This window comes from Triticum aestivum, chromosome 7A (assembly GCF_018294505.1).
Source record: "Triticum aestivum cultivar Chinese Spring chromosome 7A, IWGSC CS RefSeq v2.1, whole genome shotgun sequence".
Lineage (NCBI taxonomy): Eukaryota > Viridiplantae > Streptophyta > Magnoliopsida > Poales > Poaceae > Triticum > Triticum aestivum.
The window spans coordinates 111,280,439-111,297,544 of NC_057812.1; the positions used below are offsets into that span (position 1 = coordinate 111,280,439).

Below are 17,106 nucleotides of genomic sequence, written 5' to 3' on the forward strand. Positions count from 1 at the left end.
CCATACATTGAAACTATGTAAAACATTTCAATGCGAAAACAAATGCGATCATAATCGCAACCAAGGTAACAATTGATCCAACGGCATAATGATACCAAGCCTCGGTATGAATGGCATATTTTCTAATCTTTCTAATCTTCAAGTGCATTGCATCCATCTTGATCTTGTGATCATCGACGACATCCGCAACATGCAACTCCAATATCATCTTCTCCTCCTCAATTTTTTCCTTCAACAAATTGTTTTCTTCTTCAACTAAATTTAACCTCTCGACAATAAGATCGGTTGGCATTTCCGATTCACATACATCCTACATAAACAAAATCTATGTCACGTTGGTCGGCATAATTTTCATAAACAATAAATGAACCAATAGTTATAAAGATAATATATATACCACATCCGAATCATAGAAAGGACGAGGGCCGACGGGGGCAGATACCAAAACCATCGCACTATATAAGATGCAATAATAAAAGTAAGAAAATAATACAAGTATCTATGTAAACATACAAGTAAGAATATTTTCCTTTCAGAAAGAAGATAAGAACAAGAGGCTCACCACGGTGGTGCCGGCGATGAGCTCGGCGCGGGTGATCGACGGTGGTGAAGACGGGGACGGGGCGTGACGGACCGCTAAACCTAGACAAATATTGTGGAAAATGGAGCTTGAAGGTTGAGTTTGGAGAGGAGAAAGCTTAAGTAGTGTGGCTCGGGCATTCCATCGAACACCTTGTGTGCATAGGAGGTGAGCTAGAGCACCACCAAGCCCTCTCCCCCTCGGCCAGAAAAAAACAGAGCAGTGTGCTCTGCTCTTACGCGAGGGGGTATATATAGGCACCTCATTGGTCCCGGTTGGTGGCATGAACCGGGACTAAAGGGGAGCCTTTGGTCCCGATTCAAGCCACCAACCGGGACCAATGGTGGTGGGCCAGGAGCGAGGCCCATTGGTCCCGGTTCGTCCCACCAACCGGGACCAAAAGGTCCAGATGAACCGGGACCAATGGCCCACGTGGCCCGGCCGGCCCCCTGGGCTCGCGAACCGGGACCAATGCCCCCATTGGTCCCGGTTCTGGACTGAACCGGGACTAATGGGCTGACCCAGCCTGGACCAAAGCCCTGTTTTCTACTAGTGCCTGTCTCCGCCACTGGTTGCATGTGCAATGTTGTTTTGCATGTTTTTTTGTTCATCTAGTATGCTAGATTGTTGCATGCTATTTTTTTCTAGTCATGAATTATTTACTAAAATTAAACACGAATTTGTACTAATATCAACACAAATATATATGGCTTGGAGAGGTGGAAGCCATGGAACTGAAACCAACAAACTCCCCTTTATTATTAGGCGTGGACGCAGGTCCGCCTCGTCTCCGGTGGCCCTAGGACCATGAAGGCGTGGTGGATCCTGCCAAGAGCCGGCGGGAGGGCTTCATTTTGTTCCTTTCAATTTTGTTTGGGTTTGTGTTCTGCTCAGGAAGAGGAAACGGCGGTGGCTCCCTGAAGATGGAATAAAGGTCTCCCCACCCAGCCCCCGTTCGAGCGGTGCGTCTAGCATCGTTAGTGGACGTGTGGAGGTGTGTCTCTGGCGGATATATCTTTGATGGATTTTCTCGGATCTCGTTGGCGTTCATCTACGTTTATGTGTCTTCGGATTGAATCCTTCCAATCTATGTTATTCTTCATCCGCGGCGTTTGCTGTTCTGGTGCGCTGGTCCTATGAGGCCTTAGCACGAGGACTTCCTGATTGTCTACTTCTAGAAGTTGTATCCGACTCCGGCGATGGAGGGGTGATGACAATGGCGTGCCTTCAGCTCGCTTCAATGCTTGTAGTCGTTGTTAGGTGGCCTACGGATCTGGATGTAATTTTTATTAATTCTGGTGTTCGTTGTACTGCCATGATTGAAGGTGAATAGATTGAAAAATTTTCTGTAAAAAAGAATCCTCTTTATTATCTCTTTATTAGTAGAGAAGAGATGTAGTATATAGAAAGAAAGAGAAAACAACTTCAAATATGTCATACTCCGATACTCAGACGGCGCATGTGAGTGTCCCAAGTGTGTGGATGTTTCCTTGATTGCGACTAACGCAAGCAGAGAAATAATGCAATAATGTTGGAGTCAACGGGACTTGGCCAAAGAAATTTACCACCGGCCGGCCGGACCGCTTGCGGGAACACTCCACGAAATTTCCCATCCCGCGTCGCTGGATCACTATAAATGACGGTAAATTCATGCAGATACTACTACACACGCGACAACAAGTAATTAAGGAGTGCAGTCTATCCAAAGTGAAGATCCAGTCGTATCTCAAAATGGTGTGGTCAAGGAGGCGCTCCGCCTGTGCTGTGCCTGCAAGCCTCCTCTCTTTGCTCCTGGTTTGGAGCACAGATGGATCACCACCGGTAGCACCAGCGCTGGCGGCGGTGCCGGTGCCGGTGGGCGTGGTGCTGAACCTGGCGAGCGCCATGGACAGGAGGAGCCTCACCTGCATTTCAATAGCCCTCGACGACTTCTACCTCAAGCACCCGAGCTACACCACACGGGTCGAGCTGCGCGTGAGTGATTCGCGCGGAGACCCCGTCGCGGCTGCTGGTATGTACCGTGCCTTATGCGATATCCAGATCGTGTCAATCCTCTGGTGTCTGTCTAAAACATTGAAGGTCTTTTCTTCTCGCGGTGCAAAAAAGACTATGTATATGCACGTATCAGGGCCGTCGACAAGGGGGGTCAAAGTGGGCGACCGCCCAGGGCCCCCAAATTCCTAGGGGGCCCCAAATCGCAGTTTTGTGTCAGGTTGAAAAAGGCCCAGCTTACCTGCCTGCTGGATCATCCCTGATGTACGACAGCGCCATAGCGCAACCCCAATCGAGCAGTTCGCCTCCCGCCGCCAGACGATGACAGCGCCGAAGCGTAGCGCAACCCCAGTTCAGAAATTCGACTCGCGCTGCCGGATGACAACATCGCCGTGCAACAATTTTCTGTAATCTGCGCCTTCTTTGGCCGCCTCAAGTTTAGGCCTCTCGATAATGCGAAATGGTGGATGAGCGAGCGAACGGCAGCGAGCAATGTGGAGGAGGCTGCGCGATAGTGTGGTAGTCCTAGGCGCGGTGGACGTGCTGTGGTCGGTCGGATGGCGTGGGGCCGGTGGGGTCGCTGGAGTTCGATCGTGCGAAGGAGGGAGCAGCCGCGAGCAAGGTTGTGGTGGGTGGACAAAATTGACAAATTTGACCTTAGAATAAAAATATTTCACAAACTAAACTGTTTTTTTTATATTTCATACCGTCTAATACTTTTATGCAGCGCCCGACAACAAGGTTCTCCACTCTACTGTGCAACTCCTTACAGCTAGGTGCTACACAATGTAGGGCAGCGCCTAGTTGTTGGACGCTGCACAGGTGTGGCGCCTGAGTGTTAGGCACTGTACAGTGGAGTGCAGCGTCTTGCTGTCAGACGTTGCATATTAGGGATTAGCTGGGTAAAATACTTTCAAAAACAGTTTAGTTTGTGAAATAGTTTCGCTCACAGGTCAAATTTGTGCCTTTTGCCTGGTGGTTACAACACGGTTGTGGCGGTTGGCGGTTCTTCCTTTGGTGGGCCAATGTTGGGTCGAGATCCTCTACAAGAGCCTAGAGCTGTTCAAGGGTTAGTTTTGTTGGGTTGAGAGCGCGCCACCCGCTCTCACTTGTCGTCACGTGTCGCTTGCTGGCTCATGATTTTATTTTAATTTTTTGTATGATTTTTTGTGTTATAGATGGGGTTTTTTAAGCCTTTGCTCGTTTTTTTCGGTTTGGGGAAAAATCATTAAAAAATTATGTGAAAAATGTGTTTTCTTATCGCGAGAGGCACACATTTCCTGCTCGTGAAGGTGTGGATTTCCTTCCATGAGAGGCACGGCTATGTTTCCTGAAAAGGAAAAAGAAAGGGTATAAATTTGCTTCTCATGGAGGCACAGTTGTGCTCTCCGAAAGAGAAAAGAAATGAACTTTTTTTCTTCTTCTCCGAGAGATACAAATTTGTTTTTCAAAGAGGCACAGGTTTGCTTCTTTGAGAGACAGAGTTATGTCTCTTGAAAAAATTATTTTTTTCTTCCACGAGAGGCACATATTTGCTTCGAGTAAAGACGCAAAATACTTCTACCAGAGGCACAATTGTGCCTCACGGAAATGAAAAAAACACGTTTGTTTTTCTTCTGCGGGAACAAACATATTTTCTCCATGAGAGGTGTAGCTATGCCTCTCGGAAAGAGAAAAACAAGTTTCTTTCATTCCAAAAAAGACACAAATTTGCTTCTAGGGATGCACATGTTGCTTCCGCAAGAGACACAGTTATGCCTCATGAAAAAAAAAGTTCTTTTCCTCGATGGGAGGCATAGATTTGCTTACGCGAAAGGCACAGTTGTGCCGCTCTCTATGCCTCTCGGAAAGGCGCTAGTTTCAGTGATCTCGACGCGAGAAATCCAACAGTGAAAATATTCACGATTTGGATGCATGATTTAAAAGACAAAACGTTTTGAGTAAACGAATTTAAAAAACTCTCAAGTTGCGACAAGTGGCACACATGCAGTGCGCCACTTGTCATAACCTATAAAGGTGTTATTGGCTTTTCCAATGGGTACCTCTTAATTAGTGATTTCGGGTTTCCTATTCCCCCACGCAGGTACGGGCATAGCGACCAAACCTGCACATCCGCCTGTAGTTATGGTCCGGCCCGTTAGTCTGTTTCTACATTTTTCCGTCATCTTTATTTCTTTACTTTTTCCCTTTTTTCCTTTTTGTTTCAAATATGTGAACTTCTTTTAAAGTTCGTAAATTTTTACGTGATCACTTTTACAATTATTATTTTTAAAAAAACATGAACAATTTATAGATTCATAAACTTTTTTGAAAATCGAGAATAATTTTCAAATTCATGAACTTTTTTCAAATATGCAAATATTTGTTGGACTCATGAACCATTTTCAAATCTGTGAATATTTTTTAATCTTGCAAATATCTTATGAAATTTGTGAGAATTTTCAAACCTTTGAACATAGTATTTTTGCAATTCGTTGAAATATTGGTCTTAGGAATATTTTTTAAAACTAGTGAACATTTTTCAAAGTTGCGAACATTCTTTGAAATTTGTTAAAATGTTTTGATCTCGCGTACATTTTCTGAAATCCATGAACATTTTTGAATACATGAATATTTTTTGAAATTTGTCAACTTTTTTGAATTTGAGTATTTGTTTTAATTTGACAACATTTTTTGAAATCGCTAATATTTTTGAACTCAGGAAGATTTTAGAATTCGAGAGAATCTTTTAAAATCATGAACATTTTTCTAAATTTGTGACAATTTTTAAAAACTGAAGTTTTGTTTGATCCCGAACATTTATTTTATCAAGCAAAAACAGATAATAGAAACAAAACATGGGCGGCTCAAAAGTGTTGGAAAACATAGTGTAAACCAAAAAAATTGGTCTACGGATCATGATCACAGGGACCACTATGAAGATGTATATAAAGTTAGACCTGATCATTACCAACTTCGAGTTGCAGTGGAAGAACTGTTGGTGTAGATCATTACCGAAGTCCCTCGAACCGTCGCAAAAACGTCCCTCGAACAAAGATCAAAAGCACGACCTCTCTAGGAGGATGGAGGAGCAGCCTCGTGGCGTCTCACAACTTTTCTGGAGAATAGAGAGAGGGGGTGCCCGAGATTGCACGAGAACTTGTGTCTCTAGGGGCACCCCCTTCCTATATATTGGTCAAGGGAGGCCAGACCGACTTGGAAGAGGAGCCTACCTCCCTTGTGGCGGTGCACCAAGGGGTGGGCCCCAACTAGGTGGCCAAGGCTAGGGGAGCACCATCCTATTGGGCCTGAAGGCCTACCTAGCTACCCCCAATAGGACTTAGCCTATTTGAGCAGCCCAAGGTGCCTCTAATAATTCTAGGGGGGTTTCCGATAAATCCTGGAGACCCTCCACATAATTATTTTCTCTCTTTGAATTTTTCACCTTTCTGGTTTTATCTGGTTTTCTCTGAAACACTTCTGGTTTCTCCAAAACAGCTCCGGTTCTCTCTCAAGACAATTTCGTTATATCCGAAACTTTTTCGGTGATATTCTCATTAACTCCTAACTCCAACACTACTCAACAGATCGTAAACCTTTAGCAAGTGACCCTGCAGGTTATGTGAAATATAAACATCGGAACCGTCAACATCCATATTGACCCTTATACTCACACAAATGATAATCGAGTGAACCTGTGGTTACCATATGATATTACTTTTACTTTGCGATACTTCACAAAACCTGAGGGGAGATATATTGAAATCACCGTGAAGCAAACAAAGATCACTATGCCAGTCTCCTCATTACTGGTTTTGTTATCTTGTCTCGTTCTTGTTATCTTTTCTCGTTCTTGTGTTCCGTCACCCCTGTGAACAAGTCACGTTGTGTCTAGTCAGACAATGATGGATGCCGTCATGCCGAGGGGGCCCTAAGAATATCTTTCCATTGCCGAAGGAGCAAATCCCAGTCTCGAACTATCTAGTCCCTTGTAATACGTCTTCGATGAACATATAAGTTGTCATGATGATCACCAGTTACGATTGACATTAAAACAACCCCAAAGTGCATCTTCCAGTATGAAGTGACTCGATATTCTCATGGTCTGAGGAACTGTGCATATGATAACTTCCCGTATTATGGACTATAGACTTGTGACGAAAACATCTCCTAGTATAACATACAATTTGGGTCAATTCAGCATGAGTGTCCTCATTGTTGTCGGCATCATCGTTACACGTAACGCATGCCTATGGTCAGGAAAATAGAACGATCATGGAACACTTGAGCTAGAGGCAAGACTAGAAATCTGTTTTACCGTTTAAAATTCTACACGTGCATATGAGTTTCCTTTGAGCCTCTTTGTTTTTGCAGACTCACCATGACGTTATAACATAGAATATAAACATTAATCATAAACTTGAAAATAAATAATACTTTTATTATTGCCTCTAGGGCACACTTGCAACACAAAATGCGTGGGTGGGGAGGTGGGGAGCGCGTGCAAGGGGGGTGATGGATGTTTGGGCGTGACGCGTCGCCCCATGCACGAAATTGGAGGTTCCTTGGTGGTTCTCGTGTCTTCGGATGAATGTCTTGCCCGACCTTGTCGGCTCTTGCCGACGGCGACGCTCTTCGCGCAGACCTGACCAATGGTCCAGACCGGCCTAGCCCAGACATGACACAGTCCACACTTAAGCTGACCGGGCATGACAAGCCGAGGCATGCATATATATGGTGGCAGTGGCGGAGCCAGGAAACTTGTATTAGGGGGGCCAAGTGCTATCAAAATAGCTTGGGGAGGGCCAAACAATAGGGCAATAGGTTTTAAGCAGCAAATGATCACTAATTCTACACTGTTAATTACCAATTTAGCAGCAAATTTCAGATGTTAGGAGGGGGGAGGCCCCTGCTGGTCCCCCTGTCTCCGCCACTGTATAGTGGGCCAAGCACACGTGCCTCGCCTTGAGAGGCCTAGACACGACACATGAGCTAATCAGCTAAACGGACCGACTCGACTTTACTTATAAGAACATTACCTCAAGGAATTCCCCAAAAAGAAAACCTCGAGGAGTAACACTTTCAAAATATGGCCTGAGTGCATGACGAGTGTTATTTGCTAGGTCATTACCTATAGACCTGATGTTCTTTTGCCAAAATTTTGTCAAATGATTATGGCGTCAGTGTGATGGTTTGGCGCAGTTAACTCGTCAGGGACAGATAGGAAACATATACGCCTTTCCATGGTGATTCTAGTAAAAAGGAATATTTGAACATAAAACTATTAACTAAAACTTCATGCTCTTGTGTTTTACTAATTCGATGTGATGGTTCTTATTTTTGCTAGTTGCATGCCTTTGCAGCCGAGGAGCTCATGAACAAGAACAAGAATGATGAGGTGAAAGCGATCATCACGCCTCAGACATCAGCCGAGGTGGAGTTATTCACCAGTCTCACGAGAAGCAGCAACACCCCGGTCCTTTTCCTCTCCACCACCGCGCCGGCATTTAGTTCGCCGCAGTCACGTCTCTTTGTGCGCACCGCACCCGACATGAGCTCCCAGGCGGCGCCTATTGCCGCCATCTTCGAGGAGTTCGGCTGGCGCGCAGCCATCCTGCTCCACGAGGACTCGCCCTATGGCATCGGCATTCTCTCGGCGCTGGTCCACGCATTCCAAGGATCACGCAGCCTGACGGACAGCGTGGCCGTGCCCATTGACGCGACGAACAGCAGCCTCGACGCGGCGCTTCGTGGCATCAGGGCCATGCCGACACGGGTGTACATCGTGCACATGCTCCCCGCCCTGGCCACGCGCCTCTTCCGCCGGGCCATGGTCGCCGGCATGATGTCGGAGGGGTACGTCTGGATTGCGACCGCCGGCGTTGGGGACGTGGCGGACTGCCTCCCCAACCACGGGGACATCGAGAGCATGCAGGGGGTTCTCAGTCTGCAGCCTCGTGTGTTTAAAACAGAGCAAGTGAGGAGGTTCTCCGCGCGGCTCAAGGTGAAGTTTCCACAGGAGTGCCCGACTCCCGATGACGGCCAGAGTGTGCCCGTGTCGCTGCTCTGGTTGTATGACACGGCATGGGCGGCCGCGGCGGCAGCTGAGGTCTCCTTTGGAACGGCACAACGGAAGTCGTCATTTCTCGACGCTCTGCTCGTTACCAAGTTCGACGGTCTGGCCGGAAGGTTCAGGCTTGTTGACGGGCAACGGCAGGTCTCGGCATATGAGATCGTCAATATCAGCGGCAAAGGCTCAAGGACTGTCGGTTTCTGGACGCCGGAGTTCGGCATCTCGACGAACCTGTACTCTACTAGAGGAAGGAAAAAGCTGAAGCAGATCCTTTGGCCAGGAAAGACAGCGGCTGTACCGACCGGGTTGAGCGAGTCACCGCCGCTTCGTGTCGCGGTGCCGGGATGGGACTTGTTCGGCGGCGGCCAATTCGTGAACTTTACCCACGGCCACGATCCAAGCAGCGGCACCGGAAGAGCGACGGGGTACTGCATAGAGGTGTTCGAGGCGGCCATGGAGAGACTGGGATACTCGTTTGCTGATTACACCTACGTCCTATATAGGGCCGAAGAGGTCAGTATGCGTGCCAACACTAAAAATCCTTCCATGATGACGATTTAATAGCTGTATTTTTCAACCGGTTGATTTCAGGCACCGTCAACCGCCCAGTCGGTACGATCATACATCGAACTTGTGAAACAGGTGTACGACAAGGTCAGTGCACGTGCCAACACTAAAAATCCTTCCATGATATGTAGTTCTATTTTTCACTTGTGCCTGAAATATGTCAACCTTTTTTTTACGAGAAACTTCCAATCTATTCATCAACCAGTTGAACTTTAAAGTCGCTCGTCAATTGTTGCATGCAGAAAGTCGATGCGGTGGTTGGGGACGTGACGATCACTGCGGCCAGGATGAATCTGGTTGACTTCACGACGCCGTTCACTGACACGGGTTACTCCATGATCGTGCCCAAGGAGGACAGCAGCAAGAGCATGTGGATCTTCGTGAAGCCGCTAACTCCAGAGCTCTGGTTCACCTCCCTTGCCTTCTTCCTATTCACCGGCTTCGTCGTGTGGACGATCGAGCACAGGATCAACCCTCGATTCCGCGGCACACCCTGGAAGCAATTCGGCGTCCTATTCTACTTTGCATTCTCAACCATGGTTTTCTCCCACAGTACGAAATTCCCCCCATTCTTTTCCTATAGCTGCATACATGCATGCAAATCTAACCACGTGCAAATTAACCTACACACGGACCGTGCAACAATTATCTCTGCAGAGGAGAAGTTGGAGAGCAACCTGTCGAAGCTGGTAGTGATCATGTGGGTTTTTGTCGTGCTCATCCTCACGACAAACTACACGGCAAACCTGACGTCGATGTTAACGGTGCGGCAGCTCCAGCCGACGATGAACGACTGGACGGAGAGCGACTACGTGGGCTTTCAGGATGGTTCCTTAGTCGAAGACATCCTCAAGAACATGGGCTTCCAGGACGCAAAGTTCAGGAGGTACTCCACCATGGAAGAATACGCCGACGCCCTCCGCAAAGGGTCGGGCAACGGAGGAGTCAGTGCGATCTTCGACGAGGTGCCCTACCTGAAGCTCTTCCTGTCGCGCTACTGCGAAGGCTACTCCATGGTCAGCCCGATCTACAAAAGTGGCGGGTTTGGATTTGTACGTGTGTTTCTCTCCCAGCAAATTTCTACAGATTTTATGCTCCGGTCCACCTCCTTTCAGGATCGATGAGTTTGCCTTGATTTTCAGGCTTTCCCGGTGGGATCTCCGCTGGTGGCGGACGTGTCGGGCGCCATTCTGGAGATGCAGCAGGACGGCATGCTTACACGCATCGAGAACAAGTGGTTCACCCACCCCGGGGCGTGCGTGAGGATGAGGAAGGACGTCGACAACACTAGGCTCGAGCTACGGAGGTTCCGCGGACTGTTCCTCGTCAACGCAGTCGTCTCGTGCCTCATGCTCCTCATCCACCTCGCCACGTTCGTCTCCTGGAAGAGTGTATGCCGATGGCTGCGCTCATGGCTTCCGCGCTTGGACGCCTCCGAAGGCCGGGGAGGCGAGCCTGTGGGCAACGGCCAGGGAACGGTGGAGCTGAGTCGTCTGCAGGGTCTGGCCACCGGAGCCGAAGATCAGCAGCAAGCAGCCACGGGGGACTCTCACTCTACTCCCGCCGATGGCACCGATTCCGAGGGAAACGCAGCTTCTGCCCATGTCCCGGAGGAACCCGTTGGGGGTAACTCTACAACGCAGTCCCCCCATGAACCTGCACCAGCAGTTGCGTCCATGTAAATGCAGAACAGGTGATCGTGTGAATCGTATGTGTATCAGATTGTCAGCAAAAGGAATTTATCACGTGTAGTGTTTTTTTAAATGATTCAGATGTACTGTCAAATTTTATTGAAAGTACAAAGCATTTCAAACAAAATAAAAATTACACCAAGATCCCAAGACCACCCAACAATCACTACCATCGCCAGAATGAGCCACCGACGCGCCGCTGTTGCCGCTCCCCTATCGGAGCCGGCTTTACCTTGTCGATGACAACCGGCAAATTGTCGTGCACGTGCCCGTAAGGACCAACGCCCTGGAGCCGCAGCCGTCGCCGTTGAACCCATGAATAGATCTAAAGTACCTGACACCAAGTCTTGCCGCATGACGAAAAACCCTAACCTCATCGTCTCAAGAAAACGAAGGAAATCTACACCGGACCTCAGACTGTCTAATCCTGACCTCAAATGCTCCCTGATGAACAGTAAAAGCAAAACAATAGTAAAGAAGTCGGAAAGTTTTAATGGCAAACTTCAAAAAAGTTTTGTGTTCTTGCAAAATTAATCTAGTGCCAAAGGCCTGTTGCCGTTTTCTAGTTTTTTTGGACTTTGCGAAAAAGGATATTTTTCGGAGCCAGAGAAAACTTGGTTGTCTGGGTATAAAGGACATTCGGTGTTTCGGTCGAGCTCTTCGCCTGTGGTGGGAGTGGTTCAGATGGGACGAGGAGAAAAGGCCTTGGAAGGGCACCTAGACACAGTGTGATGACACTGATAAGCAGCTCTTTTCTTGCTGCACATCCATTGTATTGGGGGCGGCATCTTGGCAATCTTCTGAAGGGGCAGGTGGCTTGATGGCGATGCTCCTTGTTCTTTGGCACCTGAGATATTCAAATTAGCTCGCTTCAAGAAGCTGCCGGTGAAGAATAGTACCCTGCACAATGGGCGATGGATGCAGGGATTGCAAAGGATTGACAACGAGGTGCAATTGGAACAGTTCTCACTTCTTTGGGAGAAGCTATAGCCGATCAGACTATTTTCTGTCAGAGACATGACCTCTTATGGGAGAAGCTACATATCCAAATAGTGTCAAATTTGTATCCTCCATAAGTGTTGTCAATGTTTTTTATCATTCGTTAGACGGTATTTTAATAGGTTCAAAACGCTAATAAGGGTGGGAGCGTATGACTTGAGTTGGTCGCTTTGACTATGTAGAAACGATTTGTTTTTTAATGACAAAAAAGCTTCTCCTCTACTATTTATTTTTCGGTGTATGCCCTTTGTTACGCACGTGGTCTATGCTACAACAACCGGAGTACCAATCGTCGTTCAAGCCGGTGTGTACGTGATTGGAGCAGGTGGCTATGGAGGGTTTTTTTTCCAATATGAATGGTAACATAACCTAGGGATTGACCCACCATCTCCTTCGACATGGGCATGGGCATAGTGTCGGTCTATAGGACTCTACTGTTGCCAGTTTGTCAGTTTATTTATCAAGACTTTCGGATTTGATTGTGTGCATCTTATTTATGCAGAGGTCGGATATTACTCATAATGCTTTGTATCTGCTTGATGCTATATTTTAAGATAATAAAATCGGAAAAAGAGGGAGGTGGCATCAGTAGCTTTGGCGGGGTTGATTAGAGATGAAGACTCCTTATGAGCGTTCTTTCTATCTACTATTATCTAAAAATAATCAAGTTATTAATGACAGGACGAAACCAAGAAATAACCCTTTATGTGCAAAATTATAGAAGATCCCCTTTAGATCAAACAATTCCATCGAGTATGACTGTATGTGTGATAGCATCTACTATACCAAAGCTGATGAATGATGCTATAAACGGTACGAATGATGTTATAAACGGTACTGCTAGAATGAATGTATAGGATGAGATGTGGCTGAGCGATAGAGGCTTCTCTAGGCGCTGGGTGTGGTCTGTTGTTTTTGCTTTTCTGATTAGTGTGCTGTAAAAAGTTTTCCTCCTCTATAATGAAAAGGCAGAGCTCCTGCTGTTACAGTCAAGACCTTATAGCTAACGCGATTATATGAGTAATTAATAAAGAGAATGGAGCAAGTGTTATTTCACTTGTGCCAACGTTGTTGTAAGACAGCAAAGCTGCAAAGGCACTCGCGCAATGTCAGAACAGATGGGAAGTTTGGTAGAGATATGTGCACCAGGAACCAGGGCACGACGCAGCTGCGAGACGTGGTAACCAGGTGCATGGCTTGTGAGGGCTAGGTTGCAGTTGGAGACGATAGCGCCGGAAAGCCATCAAGCTTGTAGATTTGATTCATTCAGAGGAGGGCTACCTTAGAAGTTGTATATGGATGAGCAAACGACAGGAAGTGAGCGAACTTGATTTGCTTGTACACTATAAACAGCATGCAATTCAAATTGACGGATTGCAAGAGCCCGTTGATGAAGTCCATACTGATCATATCCCAGGAGTCCTTAGGAACTGGAGGAGGGGCGAGATTTACGAGCTGCAACGTGACATCGCAATTCACAAATGGGAAAGGGCGGGGAATAGGAAGCGGGACAACAAAGTTTAGAAACAACCCATACTGAAGATGGATGTGTGCATCCGCTTGCAGAGGCCTGAAGATCAAAAGTACTGGGTACATACTTCAAAGGGAAATCTATCACTAGTTCATAAGAGTTAATTAGTTCATAAGAGTTAATTATATCCCTCATGCCAAAACCCGAAAAATATATCAACCGAGTGAGCGACCCACTCCGCGAAACAATAGTACTGTATTATTAGTTTACAAAAGTAGCTGATTGTGGCAAAACCTTACACGCTGCTAAACACTACTATTCGTATTCATCACAAATTCAAGGCAACATAACAGGTACTCGAAAATAAGGATCACAAGCTCACAACACAGCTTGAGGATACTGCACTTCCCTATCAACTTCATCTCAGACAGTTCTCATCTCAATCTGGATGGATTCTGCAGTCGCAGAGCCGCTCTGCATGCCATTCTGCTGCATTGGACAAGCCTCTTGGCCGGCAGCATTCTCAAAGCGCCCATGGGACTCGCTATTCACGGCCTCACAGAGGGGTTGATCAGAGGCAGCAGAACTGTGACCTATGCTGCCATTCTCCAAGTGAACGGAAGCTTGGCCGACGCTGTCACCACCATGACAATTGACACTTTCCACATCGGATATTCGCCCGCTGGTGCAGCTGGCATGAATCAGCCTCCCAATGCTTACCAGTAACATGAGAGTTGAGATAACTCCGGTGATGACGAAGGCACCAGCGACGCTTGGCAAATTGATTTGTGTGGAACCGGGGTCGGGGCTGCCGTCACTGGCCGCCGACAACAGTGGATCTGCGCCTAACCACTTTCTTTGAATCCTCAATCCCTCATCGCTTCCTGTTATTTTCAAGATGGCAGTAGAAAGATCATGCACCAGCGGCGAACCTAGACAGAATGCCTGCAGATAAAAGGTAAGCATACCTGTAGATAAACCCGTAACTTCAATAATTTAGTGGCATGGAGATGTACATAGTCGAAAAACAATCATGATATTATCACATCTTGAGACAAAATGATAGGCGTGATCGAGGTAAAAAAAGCATGATACAATTGAACAAGTGGTTGTATATGCCAGTGCGTTCTTTTCTTTTCTCTCAAAAGCCAAAATATATTTTGTGGGTAATCATATGCTTAGCAGTTAGCACCACAATATGTAAGTATGTTTGTGAGAATTTTTGGTGCAGTACATTCAAACTATTAATGGATGTAGGTAGATGTATGACGATGCTTAGAAAATCCATACTTGAAGGTAAAAAACATGATGGTACTAACTAGCTTCTGTCGCTAGGATGCAACATAGCACTTAAAAGGACAAAACTCTGAATATACTAAGCTTTAGATTGAGAAGCTTACAAAACCAAATCCAGGAGTCATGTACATGAGATTAACCATCCTAAAGTCTTCCTTATTCCGAGGATCAGAGAGGAATGATGTCAAGAAGGGAAGCTCATCAACGATAGCTGATACCGATCCATTTCTCAAAGCATCAGCATAGTCCTCTTTCTTTATGTAGCTCTGTAACCTATCTTTGTCGAAATAATAATTTTTTATCAAGATGGAGCGCAGAAATGACCCCTCTTGGTGTCCAACAGAGCCATTCCTGAGCTGGAGCTGGTTCAGATCTGTCACTGAAGGCCGGCGGCTCTTTGCGGTTAGTATGGCTGACAAGCTTGCTGTGTAACTCTGCACTACAATCAGAACCACAAAGCACCATACCACCACAACAATTTTTGACAAGGGGCTTCTAATAGTCTGAGCTGCGCATGGAATAACCAAGAAACTTCGTACATGACTACTGTAGTAAACTAATTGAATCTCTTATAAGACATCAAGTATTGCCAAGAAGTTTATGTATGAAGTGCTAACCATGTGAAAATGTCAAAGTAGAGAAAGCAAAGTAAGAAGCGGTGCTGAACTGTCTCAAATTTGATCCTTGGTACTCTTGATTTCTGGAGCGCTCAATCATCCACACAACAAAGCCAGTATAGAAGAAGAAGCCCACAGTTGTAAACCAAAGTGCCGAACTCAGTGGCTTCACAAATTTCCACTCAACTGTTTCTGGCTCGTCCTCAGCGAGCACAAGCATAAACACTCCAGATTGTGTGTACGGCATTGTAAAATCTGTGTCAGCGGCTCGATCAGGAGTTATGCTAACATCACCAACTGCTGCATCATACACCTGTTATCAACCAGAAAATAGGGGTCAAAATGGATCTAGCAGCAAAAAAGTAAATGTTACAAGTCAAACCATGCAAGTATGTATGAGTAAAGCTCACTAACCCCTGAAGACACGTTGCCTACTAGCGCATCGTAGGAACCATGGAAGACATAAAACTCATAGCGTGGTGGACGACGTAGCTGCTTCATAGCAGCTTCGAAGATATCAATCCTGTAGCCAGTGACCTTTTGGTAACTGGTATTCGGATCAGCAACATGCACAAAATCTTCAAAACCTTCTTTCTGCGGCACAGCAATCCTGAGCATCGTCATATTATGGCTTCTGCAGTTCATCCTCGCTTTTCCTGTCTGTAATTTCCTGCCATTTCGTCTACTACCAGTTTTTGGACTAAGAAATGTTATAGTGTCATTGTCAAGTGTAAAGCCGATCTTGCTGTGACCCCTGGAAGCTGTTGCAGGATCTTCTAGCCAGAAGGTGCAGGAATTTGGGGAAATGCCGAAGGAGAGGACCCGAATGCGGTGGAGGCGGCCCAGGTAGGAGAGGAAATCTGTTTCTGTCGATGTTTGAGGACCCCAGATGATGGCTTGCACTCGGGCATTATTGATAAGATCATCGGCTGCAAAGATCACAACAGGCACCAAAAATTAGGTTGAGAAATACTAGGTCAAACTTTTGGATTATGCACAGAGGTTTCGCAGCAAATGCATCAAAGTAATGGGGGAAAATTAGCCCTAAATTCGACTCTCCCACGCTGAAAAGGGAGAGGGAGGCAGGGCCGGGAAGCACTCGCCAGGGGACACGGTCAGTGCTCGTGTTCGTGTGCTGCTGCTGCTGCGTCGGCGGCGGACGGGGAAGGCAAGCGGAGGACTTGACGGGAAGATTCAGAGAGGCGAGCGAGGGGAAACCTTGTGAGCGAGGACCTTCGCAGCGCCGGCGGCGGCGGAGATGGAGGCCACGGCGGCGCGGGGTCGAAGCGTCGAACACCTTGAGGGCTTGAGGTCAGCACAGGGATGGGCTTGGACCTTTCTTTGCGAACGTCATGGGCTTGGACCTTTTTTTGAAGTAGATGGGCTTTCACTTGTTTTTTCGAATGTTTTCTAGATGCTTTTATTTTTTTTAATATTTTGGATTGCTTACCACATGGTTTTTTAGAACCCCTAAAAAAGGTTTTTTTAGATGCTTGTTTCTCGAATGTTGAGCGTGGACTTGTGTGAAGACTGAAAATGTAGTCTGCTTACTCATCACACCTTTTGAGCTTTTTTGTTCTTTCAATAGCATCTATTCAAATTTAAAGAATTAGTGTGAGAATCAAGGTGTTGTTGGATGGTCGGGGTAAAAATGTGTCACTAGTTCACTTCAACCATTTTACATGCATTCCAACAGTGGCATAAATATTCTAACGAGTTAATATGATTGCATAAAAAATGGACTTAGATGATGATTAAATCATCACTTGGTTTGTGGTAAATATTAGCAGTCAAATTACATTATGAAGATTGTGACAATGTGCCAAGGGTCACTTCTGTAG

At 46.4% G+C, this 17,106-nt stretch overlaps 1 protein-coding gene and 1 pseudogene across 1 annotated transcript; one reads left to right on the top strand and one right to left on the bottom strand.

The window, feature by feature from the left end:
* Positions 1-2,311: 2,311 nt before the first annotated feature.
* Positions 2,312-10,920, top strand: LOC123153134 (glutamate receptor 2.7). Its single transcript, XM_044572399.1, has 6 exons — positions 2,312-2,591; positions 7,915-9,137; positions 9,216-9,278; positions 9,434-9,743; positions 9,849-10,243; positions 10,334-10,920. The coding sequence occupies exons 1-6, from the start codon at positions 2,312-2,314 to the stop codon at positions 10,871-10,873; spliced, it is 2,811 nt and encodes a 936-aa protein (XP_044428334.1). The 3' UTR covers positions 10,874-10,920.
* Positions 10,921-13,846: 2,926 nt separating this feature from the next.
* On the bottom strand, positions 13,847-16,594 carry LOC123150727 (glutamate receptor 2.8-like; annotated as a pseudogene).
* Positions 16,595-17,106: the final 512 nt, after the last annotated feature.

Excerpts from the sequence above, each read along its gene's own strand:
- LOC123153134 (XM_044572399.1), top strand. The coding sequence starts at position 2,312 with ATGGTGTGGTCAAGGAGGCGCTCCGCCTGTGCTGTGCCTGCAAGCCTC. Across the intron at positions 9,744-9,848 it reads AACCATGGTTTTCTCCCACA|AGGAGAAGTTGGAGAGCAAC; the intron begins GTACGAAATTCC and ends TTATCTCTGCAG. Across the intron at positions 10,244-10,333 it reads AAAGTGGCGGGTTTGGATTT|GCTTTCCCGGTGGGATCTCC; the intron begins GTACGTGTGTTT and ends CTTGATTTTCAG.